General features: G+C 45.8%; 1 protein-coding gene across 3 annotated transcripts in view; it reads right to left on the bottom strand.

The window, feature by feature from the left end:
- Nucleotides 1–15,020, bottom strand: part of DVL1 (dishevelled segment polarity protein 1) — a 50,157-nt gene that overhangs the window by 9,957 nt on the left and 25,180 nt on the right. For 2 of the 3 annotated variants that reach the window (XM_019541576.1, XM_019541579.1), the window contains 9 exons: nucleotides 13,660–13,753; nucleotides 12,800–12,869; nucleotides 11,294–11,433; nucleotides 10,814–10,890; nucleotides 10,105–10,172; nucleotides 9,801–9,950; nucleotides 3,411–3,542; nucleotides 2,457–2,624; nucleotides 772–978 (listed from right to left, as the gene is read on the bottom strand). In XM_019541576.1, coding sequence (XP_019397121.1) covers nucleotides 772–978; nucleotides 2,457–2,624; nucleotides 3,411–3,542; nucleotides 9,801–9,950; nucleotides 10,105–10,172; nucleotides 10,814–10,890; nucleotides 11,294–11,433; nucleotides 12,800–12,869; nucleotides 13,660–13,753 — 1,106 coding nt within the window. The remainder of the gene's footprint in view (nucleotides 1–771; nucleotides 979–2,456; nucleotides 2,625–3,410; nucleotides 3,543–9,800; nucleotides 9,951–10,104; nucleotides 10,173–10,813; nucleotides 10,891–11,293; nucleotides 11,434–12,799; nucleotides 12,870–13,659; nucleotides 13,754–15,020) is intronic. The other variant, XM_019541578.1, reaches the window with a different exon arrangement.

Raw genomic sequence — 15,020 nt, 5'->3', positions numbered from 1 at the left:
AAGTGGTAAGGGGGTCTTGGGGTTGAAAAGGAGGAAGTCAGTGCATCCAACTTGCATAGTGTGCATTAGAGCGCAATTGCTCCCCACTACATGGCTTTTCAGAGAGCAGAGCACCCTTCTTTCTGGTCTCATGCAAAAAGGAGACGTGAACATCCCTTCTGCACTGAGCAGGGAAGAGGAAACCAGAAGCCTCAATTCTCATTCCAGTTTAGTCACAGACTCCCAAAGTGGAAGTAAAGCTGAATGGTCTCGACATCCCTCCAGTGACTCGTACCTCTGAAAACCAGGTGTCCCCCCACCCTGGGCCTTAGTTTTCCCTCTGAGGCAGCAAAGGTGTTTCTATACCTACTTCCAGATGAGGACTGAGTCATTTGTGTTTGATTAATTAGCAATAGGCGAGTGCTAGACTCATATGAGATGCTGTGGGGTAGGAAAGGTACAGACACCCATGCCACATTGGACATGGCAAGCAGCATTGTGTCTAGCTCCCCCTTGCATGTGGTGTGGTGTGCTGAGCTGTGGCATAGCTATACAGATAGCATAGTGCGTGGGCTCAATTAGACTGTCATTGGCAGTTCCAATGCAGGGCTGAGAGGCTAACCCACTCCCTTGCGTTTGCAAAGAGAGTCTTGATTCAGTGAAGTCACACCAAATCCACTCATGCAGCACACAAAACCACAAGGAAGGGAGCACGGACAGGACTCAGGAAGTCAAGCAAATGGCCAGGAATAATGGGAGCTGTAAGAGCGCATGCACAACTCAAAAGCTTACCTTCACTTTGCTGGCTACCCGCACTGCCACTGCCATAGCTGAAGCCTGGGTCCTGGTATGCTGGTGGGAAACATGGAGCAGGGAGTGGGTACTGATAGGGGTACCCTTGGCCTAATGGCCAGGGTGCAGCAGGATGTGGGAGTGGAGCAAGAGTGTCCTGATCTGAGGCTCCGCTTGACCCGTTGTTGAGGTTCAATGCAGCCATATCTGCAGAGAGAAAGGAAACTTGAGGGCAGTGCTTTCCCATAGCAGTTAAGACCGTGGTACTATCAACATGCACCGTGACAACCAGTGCATTGGCCTGGGACTTTGTTTCAGCAGTTCAGTCAAAATACTGTACATGAGAGAGTAGGCAGGAATACTTAACCTAGAGCCTCAGGTTTTCTCAAGCTTGCATGCACAGTTGCGGGTGCAAAAATATGCATACAGCTGCAAGCTTCTACTATGTACACATTACTCATCAAAGCTGGAAGTTCCAGTTTGATGTGCAACTTGTGGAAACAACCATTTGGGCAGGTCAATGAAATGAAGCAATCAGAGCAAACGTGTATGGAAATCACAGAACCACAGAAAAGACCTCAGGAGGCCATCTAGTCCAACCTCGTGCTCAAAGCAGGACCGTCCCCAACTAGATCATCCCAGCCAAGGCTTTGTCAACCTGGGTCTTAAAAACCTCCAAGGATGGAGAGTCCACCACCTCTCTGTTCCAGTACTTTACTACCCCGCTAGCGAGAGAGTTCTTCATAACATCTACCCTAAACTTCCCTTGCTGCAACTTGAGAGCATTGCTCCTTGTTCTGTCATCTGCCACCACTGAGAACTGAGAAATGAAGCACAGAATTGTGCACACGTCCTTCTGGAAGCCTTGCTCCAAGTTTTCAGAGAACTGGAGTTCACAAACAGCCAACGAACATCAAGGGATGGGTTACATGACTTGGAACCCCCCTGAACTACCCTGGGTAAAGCCCTCTTATAGATCAGGAAAGGGCCAATTAACTTATTTCTTATCAGATCTTCGTGCAGTCCCTGAACTTTCAGGTCACAGCTGGAAGAGGAAGTGCCAAAATATTATGACAGAGGCTGCTCTCAGGACACCTCTAACTTGATCAGACATAGACTGAACCAGATGCCTCAGAAAGCTTGTTCTTATTAGGCTATCAGCCTAGCTTTGCAAACCCTTGGATCCTCTCAGCCTAGGTTTGCCAACCGCCCCCAGAGACATTTTGATCTTTCTGTTCAGTGTCTCAGGAACAGCCAGGGTGTCCCTCCAATTTACTATCCACCTATTTCCAAGGAAAAAGAAAAAAAAAAAAAAAAGAAAATGGGGCTTTGTAGTACCATCCAAGTGATTAATCAGACCCCAACCCTGGTGGATCAGGATAGAATGGCCTTGCCACAAAAACACTATATTAAATAACAGGAAATATTATCCTCACTGGGGGAAACTGTAAACCGCAATAAGCTTGGGAATTGAGACCCAAGGTGACACAGCGTAGCCAAGATCTCCTAAGTCCCATTCAACTGCCCTGTTTCAAGACTGACCCACCCTTTCTGCCCAGGTGACCCAAATGTTTATCTCATGGAGAGAGAACTTGATCTGGGGAGGAAAGGAGATCTCTGGTCTCAGAGACACACCTGTGACCCCCCATCCCCACAGCTCTGCTCTTCACTGGTGAGGAACTTACTGCCACAGAGGTCCCCAAAGACGTAATAGCACTGCTCCGAGAAGGTGATTTTGTTCACAGTGTGCCTGAGGTAGCCATGTTTTAACATGCTGCTGGCGTATTTTCTAGCCTCTCGTCGGTCTTTGAAGCCCTCCACGTGCGTGTAAAGCCAGTCAACCACATCTGCCCCTGTAGGTGCACAGAGAGGAGAGGGAGAGAATCATCTCAAAGTCACCTCCAGCCGTCAAATGTTCATCTTCCTATCACCCTTGTCTATCACAAAGTACCCATGCTTCATTCAGGTCACCATGCCTTTGGGCTAGGGACTACAAAAACAAAGCACAAGAAACCTAAGACCTTAAGAGCGTATTTTCACACCACCTTTAATTTGCCTCAGCCTTGAAATGCAACCATCCTCCAGTGGGACACAGCTCTAGGTGCTGCCATTACCACCAGGCACCAGTTTAGAGAGTGATGAATAGTTGGGAGTACCAATTAATATTCTATTAATATTCACATATTTGACTAATATTCGGATATTTTAGAAGTGGCTTGTTCATGGAAAACTGCCATGATACTGACTATCTAGGCAGTCTCTAATCAAAGCTACAATAAAGGGGGTAATTTCTGCCATAACTGAGATGCCTTGGCAGAACTGAAAGATATTTAGGACTGGAGTGGTAGGAAGTGATGCTATTCTGGACGGTGGGGCTTTGCCAGAGCATGCAGACACAGGACTGGAACAGAAAGAGTATTATAAGTAAGGGGCAAGCTACAATGGGATACTGGGCACAGAAACTTGCCTAGCCTTTGCCCACCCAGGTTCAAAACTAGAGCTGTTGCCTCCCTCAAGACTAGATTCTTTCCCACATAAAACACATGGTGGTGGGATGGGCACTCCAAATGGCTCTAAAAGTCAATTGCTTCCTAATAAAAGGCTGGGTGGTCTCTACAGCACCCCTGTGAACTCCTTACCTATTACTGCATTGGAGATGGTAATTTTCAACCACATCCTGTCTCGGATTTCGAGGCCTGAGTCAGGTAACTGCATAACCTTGACGATAGTGGCCATGTCGCTCTTCACAGTTAAGGGAGATTCTTCTAATTCTGAAAGGAAGACAGGTTACATGCTTCTCCGAACCCGGCTGGGTTTGCAGAGAGAAAGTCGCTTCTTTTCAGCTCACTGTTTGGATTAAGCAGACGTGAGATTCAGATGCCAGATCTCAGCCCATCTATCAGGCATCTAAGTGGTATGTAGGCATCTAAGTATGCTTCTCTTCAACAAAAAAGTCAGGTGGGTCTTCCTCCTCTTTATGCTTTTGTGACTTAGTCTTAAGGGTAGGATGACCAAAATAGAGCATTAACGGTTTCTCAGGGGTTCGAGCAAGGTGGCAAAGGAATGCACTTAGACACCTAAGGGGCAGAATAGGATCTGGCCCAAGATACCAGAGACTCATTCTCGTTATTGATACAGAATTAGAGCCTTCATACAGACTCAGAAAAGAATCTCCTTGGTGAGACTGGTTTAAGTCGTGGAGCACAGGAGCCCTGTGGATTTACCGTTATTACTGTCCTGTTTCGCTCCACTCCTCTGCACTTAGCATCACAGGGGAGAACGCCCAAGACGCTGGCTATTTTCTGTTCGTACTGCAGTCCACATCCCTTCCACATTCAAATCTACTGAAGGTGGAGCGGCAGCTGTATGTGCAGCGGCAGTAGGAATGGGTACTTATTGTTTCTACGTTAGGCTTTAGGTTTATTACTATGAATGGTGCCAATTGCAATGGGACATAAAAGACTGTGCAGGCACCTTGCACTCAGGTTAACAGGATCAGGCCACAGGCCTTACTGGAAGAAGTGGAGTAGATCAGGAAAGTACAAGAAAGCCAGTATCAATACAGATGAGGCAGGCTAGCGGGCTCCTGCAAAATGACCTGTTTAGTGGTACACAAATGACAGACAGCTTTACAAGCCAGGGAAATGAGATCTAAGAACATCTATTCCCCCATGCAGCTCCCTCCTGCAGAGGGGTTTGGAAGAGCTGTAGCACTGAGTGGTTGTTACTGTTCTCCTTTCACCCTCCTGCATTGTGTATGGTTCAAGAGGCTCCTGGAAGAAGCAAGGGCCCGCTAGATCTCCAGTCCTGGCTGGGCAGAAGTCAGTGTGGCCTCCCTGCCCTTGGTATGACACTCTGGGGTGGGTACCTTACAATTTAGTTATCCACCCATCCAGGCCTTCTTTCTCTACCCAGACTGTTAACGTAGCAGCTCTTGGGCTTGCTAGAGATGACGATATTTAGAAATGGGCACACACCTCAAACGCCAGCCGACTGATCCAATCCCCAGCTTATCCTCAGTTTTTAATGGCCACCCACTAGAAAGCAACCCCTGCCTCCCATCCTCCCAGCTCTGAAAAAAATCATACCCACCACGTGGTTCCAGATTTAGCAGCCTAGGCCCATCTCTCATATATATACCCCTGAGCCACCCATCAAAGGAATCCGTTTTATTTCACTTCAGCCACACTCGGATTTTGGTAAGAGGCACAAGTATGGAACAATGAAAACTCAAAAACATCCATTTTGATACGTGCACATCTACATGCATGAAATATAGCACCGTGCACCAAACACACGTGAGGTTTTTATACCTTCATACACGCTGAGCAACGCTAAGATCTTGCTTTTGCTTTAGTTAGTCTGGTTAGTAGCAAAAAGCAATATATATTTTTTATTTTTTCTGAAACAAAAAAAGTCTGATGTAAATATGTGGGGAGCAATAAACTGGATTTTCATGGAAACCTATATTCTATATCTAGCTCAACATGATGTCATTAGAAAGCGCAAGAGGGAAAACAAGACCAATTAAGCAGGCTATAGTTCTGCTGGTGGTTATTCAAATAGGAAAACTCTTGGTTACATCAGAAAAAATGTACCAAAACAGGACTGGACGCTGCCTCATAACTCTAGGCCTGACAACATGGCTGCATTAAGTGATTATATGAGTGCAAGTACAGGCAGGAGGGAAACACCTACTTTTTCCTGAATGAGATATTATCAGGCTTTTCCAGACTTTTCTGAGTGGCACCCTGGTCTCCCAGCTTTGCCTATCCACTTTCAAAGATCAGAGAAAAGGAAAGTACATGCAGCAGCACAATGCTGATACACCTCACCTCTGGCCATGTCTACTTTGCATCTTCACTTGAACTCACATGTGCATTTGTCAAGGCACAGGCTATCTGGTTTTGGGGCATGAACACGGAGCTCCAGACAGGGTTCCTTTATCAAAATGGAGTTCCACAGAAGTGGTCTGGACCCAAGCCCCCTGGTGTCAATACAGAAAAACTCCCATTGATTTCAGTAGGCTTTGGATCAACTCCTCAAGCCCTACAACTTTCAAGACAAGCTTTGCAATGTTCAGGGCTCTCCCTAGAGAATGATATATTCTTTTACACCCAAGGATGTCTAGAATGAATGTGGAGAGGCCAAGTGCACAAAAATCAAGTGAGCATTTGAAACAGAGGAATTCAGGTCTGCTTTTATAGGTAAGCTGGCATGGGAACTGGCCCCACACAGAGAATACTACAGGTTACTGCCAGAGAACACTGCCTAGAAGGGAGTTAAAATTATTAGAGAAAAATGAGGTAGTTTTTTTACAGCAATAATTAATGTGGAAATCTGGGTCTGTCTGGTCTCATAAGATACATCTACAGGGCTCCCTGATGATACACTCTGCCGGCACCAAACCAGGCAATGAGGCAGTTAAAGGCACCCCCTATACCTGCTCTCAAGCGCAGCAGAGACAAGGCAGAGACCGACATCTCAAAAGCAGAGGAGGGAGCTCTCTCCTGGTGGCTTCGCCAGCTCATTTCTGGGGCTAGCATGTGTGGAGCAGGAGTGAGTGGGTAAGCCAGGCTCAAGAGCAATGCCCTGGGAAGGAGCATAATTGAAGCAGTGACTGGGTGTTCAAGACCCTCAGGGGTCCTGTGTTTAAGGGAACTGCTGTGAAGAATTAGGGAGAGCAGAACAGACATGCCCTGCTGTGTTGTGGGTTCCTTTAAGACCTAAAGCTCTCATCTGCTTTAGTGGCAAGCAAAGCTATCCCCTTCCCCCAGAAAAAGTTATCCTGCTTGCAATCCAGCGTGATTCCTCCTCAAGATAGCAGCTTGTTCGTATGCAGTTGCTTCAGAAGCTTTTGCCTCCAAGTTCCCTGTTTCAGGGCAAGTCTGTCCACGTGGCCAGGGCTTGAGCCGTCAACGTGTTAAGTCCAATCTTCCTCCCCAGTGAGACCTGGATTGGTTGCTTCTGTTCTGCCTCCAGGTGAACTGGCCCACAGTGGAGAAGACAGGAAAGGGAACTGAATGAATGGCAGGGCAGCGTCTTATCAACCTTGCTGCTCTTCAAGAAAGATGCAACAAAACTGCTTATAAGAAAATGCTGCCCTTCTCTAGTACCTGCCACCTGGGGATCTCAAAATGCTTTGAGAACGAGAATGAATGAATCAAAGCTCAGCACATGGTGATGGGGTGTGTCAGCAGTGCCACGTCCATCTTGTTGGTGGGGACGTTGAGCCATGGCGAAGCTAATGGACTCATCTGAGCGAGTGGCAGCCAGGAATGGAAACTGGAGTCCTGATTCCAAGTCCATTGTGACTACTCCCTCTCCAAAGCAATCCCCCTCTTTCTTCTGCTTTCAGATTTTTCTCCTACCCGAGTTAAAAAAAAAAAAAAAAAAGGGGGAAATTTTGCACCACAGGCATAGAAGGGAAAAGCAATCTCCAAAAGAGCAGCTGTGCTCTCACGCAACCTTTGTTTTAGGCATGTGATTAAGAGGGTGTCTGCGTTCCACATTTCTAAATCACTTTACTGTGCATCAAGGCACCTGATACATTAATGTTTTAAGAGGAATGTCAACAGAGTAACAGGCTCTCATTGTTTGACAGCAATCAGCAGAGACGCTAGACTCCGGTAATCTCTAGTGTGCATAAGACTGAAAAACGCATCTCAAGATAAAACTGTGGTGGGGTGAGTGGTTTGCTCACCTTTGACTGCCGATATTTTTCCCTTTTCCTGGTGCCACCTAATATCTAGAGAGATGCCGAGCCACTAGACCTACAAGAGAGATGATAACTCCCTCCTCAGAGTTTCAAGGTGAGAATGTCATTCTAGCTACTGCCTGCTTATGAAATCAGAGAGAACAGGAGGAAGGGAAAGAGAGGGAAACCACCCAGTCTGGAGGAATTTGTTGGTCCTTTCAATCACAAAGGCACCCCCAACTCACAGACATTATTGGGTTTCATACTTGAACCAAACATCTGCCCAAGAAAGATTTGGTCAGTGATCATTAATCCAAAAGCTCTGTAAATGATCAGTCAAGGTCTGTACTGCTTTTGTCTTTCTGTAAACCTTCTCCCATCTGAAAAAGTTCTTCAGAATGTCCTGGGGAGAAAACCAAAAGGGTTTCCATAGATGTTTGTAGAAATTGCTCAGAAAGACCTATTTCATTTAGGTTTCAACTTAGCCAAATGCTGCAGCGCTTGCTGAACTGAGCATATGAGTTCAACTGGCTTCCTGGGTTATATACTGACCAAGGCCTTCATGGAAAAAAAACCTTCTGTCTCCACTTCTAGAAGTTAAAGTAACTTCTAGAGTCTATCAAGAATGGATAGACCTGTGATACAGATTGGTTTAAAAATTTGTGTGAAAGGTTCTCTTCCCTTCTATATATTTCTATAGTGGAAATCTGAAAGAAAGAAATGTGTCCTACTAAAGATGCAAAGTTCCCTAACATGTCTAAGTTAGGTTGCATCATTGCAAAATTCAACTTGGAGCTGAAAGAACGTCAAGAGATGAGCAGCAGTGTTATGATTCTTCAAAAGAATCAGCCTTTTCACTATTACCATGTGCAATTAGAATATTTCCTGTGCAAAGCACATATTTAAAGAGGTGTGAGTAAGTGACACTCCTATAACCAGTTTTTCCTTCTAATCTACACAGACACACATGGTTAAAGGGGGCCTGTAATTTGGGAGTAACTCAGGGGTTTTGGGTGTTCCACTTGAGATCTCTCTCCGGGCCCTCACTTGTATATAATTCTAAGCACTCATACCCCAGACATCAGCTCTTTTGGAAGAGTCACTTTGTAAAATGCTGGCTTTATTTTGTAAATAAAGATGAACTATTATGGAAAACCAGCACCAACATCGCTTCCACTTGAAAAAAGGGCACTGTCGTTCACTCAGGACTTCCCCATTTGTGAGTAAGAGACCGAGACAGGAATCTGATCCTGACTTAGGCCAAAAGACTCTACAATTTCCTGTTCATGGGCCATTAGGAAATATCTCCCCAGCCCGTACAATTTAGCAAGGTTGGGCTGAGCATTCACTGCAATGCGAGCATCAAAACTCAAGTAGACTTCGTGGCTCATGGTAGAACACTAGGTGGCAACACACTTGAAGAGGCGAACCACTCCTGCATAGTTTTAGTATCCAATCTCTTTATTCCTCTTTTATCCAGGACATTTAAGCATGTGCTGAGTGTCTTTGACTTCAAAGAGGCTTAAGCAAGTACTTAAGTGGTATCTTGAATAAGGAAGCTTTCTTGAATTGCAGCCAAAAGCTCAGGAAACATCATTTATATTTACTTGTCTTGCATTATGGCAGGGTGCTTACAAATCAGGGGCTGCATTTTGTCTTGCACTCATGTCAGAGAGAACACAAGGAGTCAAGCCTTTCATTCCTTCAGTTTTGTGTATTCAGCTCTAAAATTTCCAAGTTAATAACTTGAAAACTCCAAGAACAGATTGTTGGAGGGGAATAAATCTGATCCTTTGTTTCAGAAAGCACAGCTTCACTTTCTCTTTTCTTTTCTGTTTGTTTAATAGAGTTCCATAAAGAGGAAACCCACTAAAAATCCTAATACAATTGGGATGTCTATCGTGAATGTCAATAGAAAGATTCCTGCTATGGTGCCCTGCTGTCTCGCAAGCAAGGTTATTCATTTGGGACAAAATGGTTTCTATCCCTTTAAGGGATTGATGTAAAGTAAAGTAAAGACTCCCCACCCACTGGCTTCTGATAGGATGATAGGAAACTCTCTTAAAGGGCCAGAAACCATCCTCTCCAAAGTGTGAACCTTTGCCCAACTGGTGTTGAGTTATTGCAGTTTTAACCTTTGACCTTTGGAAAGTTTTATGCTCCCCACAAAAGTCAAAAATAAAATAAATAGAAAAATACAGGTTTTCTTTGCAGCTGTTGTTTGCATTGTGCTTGTGGTTTGGTTTGTGGTTTGTTTTGCTTTTTGTATAGCTCTACACTGCCGGCCCTGAGCAGAAGATACCTGCCCTGTGCTGGCCGCAGTGTGACTTACTTTCCGAATCGGGAATTGAGCTTGTTAGTGAGGAGCTGGTAGATGTGATGGTGCTCATGGAGGGGCTCATACCGTAACGGGGGTATGCTCCCGTCATGGCTGTGGTATGAGAGATCCACGCTGCAGGGTCGATTGGCCTCACTGGTTCAGCTGAAACAACAAAAGAAAGCAATAAGAAAGAAATCAGACTTTGGCAGGCTCCACTCACCAGGATTTAATAGTGAGGAAATGCCTGGACCCTGTGGGTTTTTTTGCTATGAATTCTCTGCGTCTGTCAACACCACAAAGCTGGCTGCTCACTTACCCCTGGGGATGGTGAAGTAACTCCTGGGTGTGGGGTCCCAGCATTTGGCTACTGTTAGGCTGATAGGTCTGAAAATAAGAAAAACAAGTAAGGATGACTCTATTCTCCTTCCTTGTAGAAGCTGTGAGACTGACACTACAGCACTGCAGGAAACATCTTTGTTCTTCATTTGGAAAGAGGCTTCTGAGATGCTGGCCAAATTGTCATACTACCGGCTGGATGATCTACCTCCCATACCTGCTGTAATAATCAGAGCGTTGGGCATGTTGCCTCTTCAATGGAAGCCCTGTCCTTCCATAGACACTTTGCCTCCAAAGAAGTCAGTGCAGGGACTGCGTGCCAGCATCAGGCTGGATCCGCACATATTATCTGAGCAACAGGAATTCAGTGCTGGCGAAAAATGCAGGATCAGCAGCTGTGGAGGTCTTTGAAAGTCCCACCCTATAAAGGAACTAGGTCCTAGAAACCCTGCAGGGAATGAAACAGTATGACGACTCCCAGCTTGTGTTCATTTTGTCAGGTATATCAGCACACAGGATCTCACCTGTTTAGCACTTGCACCAAGAAGGTCAAAGAGTTGAGATTAGTGTCCATGCTCTACATACTTATCCCAACTGAACTGCCAAACTCTTTGCAGTTTTCTCAGTACTCATAATGGCAAGAGAAGGAGAAGGAGGAGAGGAAAGAAGGGATCTGGAAAGGCACTTACCCAGGCTTGGAGACTATTTCCCGCAAAACCCGTACTGCATCATCATTGCTCATGTTCTCAAAGTTGACATCATTCACCTAGAACAGATCACAAAAAATACAGATGGTCCCATATTGCAACAGACAGGGGAAGGACCCATTTGGATTAGTTTAATGTTGTGTATTTCCCTAAGAATGGCGATTAACAATATACACTCAAGAACTGTAGGTGAGGCACCAAATGTGATTAGCATTAAAATGTTTTCATTTGCTGGGGAAGGTGCAGCTATCTTGCAGCAGAGTTGGTCATCCAGTGAGCAAAGGGAGTGCAAATCAAACAGCAAAGAGTGGGGGGCCCAAGCGATAAAATGCCTTAGGCAAGCCCCTCTGCACAGAGAAGAATTTTGCTCACAGACCACAGCGCGAAGCATCCCCATATAAAGGCTGACCTGAAGCCACTAATGCCTCAGACAGCAGTATCATTTTTCAGACATGGACCAACCTGTAGAAGCATGTCTCCCGGTTCAATACGACCATCTGCTGCCACGGCCCCTCCTTTCATAATAGAGCCAATGTAAATCCCACCGTCACCCCGGTCGTTGCTCTGTCCTACGATGCTGATCCCCAAGAAATTATATTTTTCTATATAGACAGAGGGAGGGAAAGAAAGCAAACAAGGTGATTGGCAGGACATTGAAAGCTGGCAGTGAGTCATCCCATGGGCTTGAGAAACCTGGACATCATCTGTCTTCTCTTAATGCTACTGCATTAATCAACTGGGATGTTTTCGACATTCAGAGCGGGAGGGTAAGCTGAGCTGGTGGACTGTCCCTGGCACATGCACTGTAGCAGGAGATAGCTGCTGACTGCAGATTATTTTTTCATAGCACATGTTGAAAATGTACACATTTTAAATAAATGAGGGAGAGAAACTCTATTGAAAAGTCCTGTCTTCACCTAGATATTAAACACTTATCAGCATCAGGCGGCATTTGTTTTTCCATACTTCACTGAGGCCACAGGAATTCGGTGCTACTGAAAAGCGCTGGACTGACAGCCGTGCCCATTTCTGTGTAGCTGGACAATGGGGACAGTATGCACAGCAGCAGCATAGGCCTTCACCACCCTGCTGCCTGCCTTCCCGACAGGGAAGGCAACATCTGCCTTGGCAGGACCATTTCTGCAAGGACGAGAATTTTACCTGCAGTGGCTTGGGTCAGAGGCCCTGTTCTGCCTGCCCAAAAGAAGGCCAATCTGAGCCAGCTGCAGTGGGGGAGCCGAGGCATGCCACCAGACACAAGCTGCATTTGGGAATCTGGGCAGTGGTTAAAAGTGTCATAGCGTTTAACTCACATTCCCTGAACCTAGACATGAGTCCACTGAAGTAAGGAGGACTTAGGTCAGGGTCGGCAATTGTTTGGGCTCAAGGGCCACTTAGGGAGTTTTGGTGAGCTGTTGCAGGCTGAGGGTGGAGGGGTGCTGCTCTGACCCTATGCACTGGGGTGAGGGGGAACAGGAGATGCTGACCCTTCCCAGTATGGCAGGGGGCGGGGAGGGGCAATTGATCCTATCCAACCCAGGAGCTGTCCACCCTGCACCTACCACTGGGGATGCTTGACAGAGCGGGCGGGTGGGGTCTTCACGGAGACTGGCTGAGACCCCCGTGGACAGGGTGCACATGGCCAGCTGGATGGGTTGGGGCTGCAGGCGAGCGGAGAGAGACGTCTGGGAGCGGGACAGATGAGCGGGGCAGTGCCAGGGCTGGGATTGCGTGGCAGTGATAGTAAGGGCTTGGGGCCTGAAGCAAAGCAGTGATCCGCTCCCCAGTATTTTGCACACCTCTGACTTGGGCCCTTTTTAGAGTAGCTGGGGGACTGAAATTATCCTTGACAACACTGACTTTAAAAGCAAACACTCCATATATGCAGCGCTAGGATAAATCCATTTATTAATAAAACAACAATTCTACTAAATTCCTATGATCTTATGATCCTACATGCCCTCTTACCCATGTTGAGCGTGACGGTGATGATGTTTAGAGACATGGTGGAATCTGTGATGCTGCTAAAGGAGGATGACTGGAAGAAATAGAAAAGCAAATGAAAAGCCATAAATATCATATCTTTTAAAAATATATTAAAATATGGCAGTAAAAATAACAGGTAGGGAGGAATTTGTTAGGAGCAACCAACTGATCAAATTTAGACCTTCCTTCTTTTTGGGAGCCAACCAAGTCCCCACTGTGATTTCTTAAAACTGGTTCATTATTTATAATTCTTGAAAAAGATACATTTCATCCATGGGCTGTATGCAAATTGCTCTGAGCATGCGCTCAGTATTAGAGATCCTCTGTCTGAGCTAACCACAGGTGTGGAGCCTGTTTCCTGACTGGATGGCTTAAAGAAAGTTCTTCTCTTGCTAAGATATTCATGTGACTGTGAGTTCTTGTGCTCATAGATATCAAAGTATCTCCCTAAACAGCTTTGCAAACAAAACATGATCCCATAAATGTATGCAAGACAACAACCAGGAAACAGCACAAGCATGTTCAGGAAATATTTTTTGACTAACTCTCTCCCCAGTTTTAACAGTGAGGCAGGAAAGCATTGTGGCAGAGGCTGTCTAAAGGGAGCAGGTGGCTGTGGAAATGTAGCAAAAATTGGGGTCGCTCAGCTTCAAAGGCAAAGGGCTGAAGGGAACAGTTATCATCTGAGATATAGCTTCAAATCTCCTAGGTCATTACAGACCTGATCCAAGGGAGTCTTTCTGCTGACTTCAGGGGATGTAGATCTATCCCGTAACCTCGTTCATGTGCACACTGTGCTATTCAGAAAAACATGCTGCCGTATGTTCCCGTTTCATCCTTACCCTGTCAATCTGCCGCATCCTTTGTTTCCTCCTCCTGCGTTTATGTTTCCGGATCAGCCGGGATGATGTACTTTGCTCAGTAGAGCTACTCAACCTGGGGGAAATCCAGAGTCCACTTCAACTGTGCAAATCCATGACAATTCACAACTCTCTGCAATGCCACTAAAGGCTAATTCCCAAAGATACAGGACACTGGTTTTTAACTTGCCCTCCACCCCTGGCTGATGAACTGATGCTCACCCCGAGTATGTTAGATCTTGGCTTCTGCTGAGCAGTATGGACAAGGTAGCAGATTCACTCTGACAGGGAAGTTACAGTCTAAATTACAGCACAGATTAATGAGAATAATTTATCATCTTTCTTCTTGCCAGAAGCAAGAATGAATTCAGCCCCCACTTCTGCAAATACAAATCATTCTGATTTAACCACCTGAAGGTTGCAGGCACCCATTATCTCCCAGTGCTTTAAAGGTGGTCCTGACCTCCTTACCCAGTGCAGAAAAATGTACACAGTATAAATAGCCTTGGGCGAAACAATGATTTTCAATCCTTGCTCTGAGCAGCTCCAGACCAGAGGACCTTGGAGAATCATGTGATAATACACTGTGGGACATGGAGAGAGAGGTGTGGATGTGTGTCAGGGTGCTCCTGTTCTCTCGTGTTGCTGGCATCTCGTGTTACTAAGGATTAAAATCAAGCCTCAAAGGTAACAAATTACTGCACATAGCTATGCTTATTCTGATGGCTCCTTGATCTGACAGATGGAGAAACTCATATCCAACAGTAACCACACTGCTCTTTTTTATGTTGGCTGCAGACTTACCTAAGGTCCCACATCACCACAGCTTCCAGGAGTGCTACATGCACTAAAATGTCTATCCTCAGCACCAACCTGTAAAGCTGGGTTTCACTATTTTACATTTTACAGGTGGGAAGCTGAACTGCAGAAAGAGGTAGTGTGATTTGCCCAAGTTCACCCAAGGAAGGTATGGCAGAGGTGAGAACGACACACAGACTTCACAACCATGGTTAGATGAGGAACCCCAAGTATACCAACCCTTCCTGTTTGTCATGATGAATTGTTCAGCATAAACTGAAAAAGGGAAAGCATTCAGCGATGCTGTATCTTTAACTAGGATAATGCTACAAGCAACTGAGCTGACACAGGCATCTGATTCATATATGTGAATGGCACGGATCTTGGAAAACTCCTGGCGCTCTGGTGTAGTACCCGAAGACTGGAAGAAGGCCAATGTGGTGCCGATCTTCAAGAAAGGGAGGAGAGTGCATCCGGCTAACTACAGGCCCATTAGCCTGACTTCTATCCTGGGGAAGATCTTAGAAAAGTTTATTAAGGAGGCC

The sequence above is a fragment of the Crocodylus porosus genome, unplaced genomic scaffold (assembly GCF_001723895.1).
Source record: "Crocodylus porosus isolate Cpor-Errol unplaced genomic scaffold, CroPor_comp1, whole genome shotgun sequence".
NCBI lineage: Eukaryota > Metazoa > Chordata > Crocodylia > Crocodylidae > Crocodylus > Crocodylus porosus.
The sequence above is the reverse complement of the archived record's forward strand: the minus strand, read 5'-3'. Positions and strand labels throughout refer to the sequence as shown.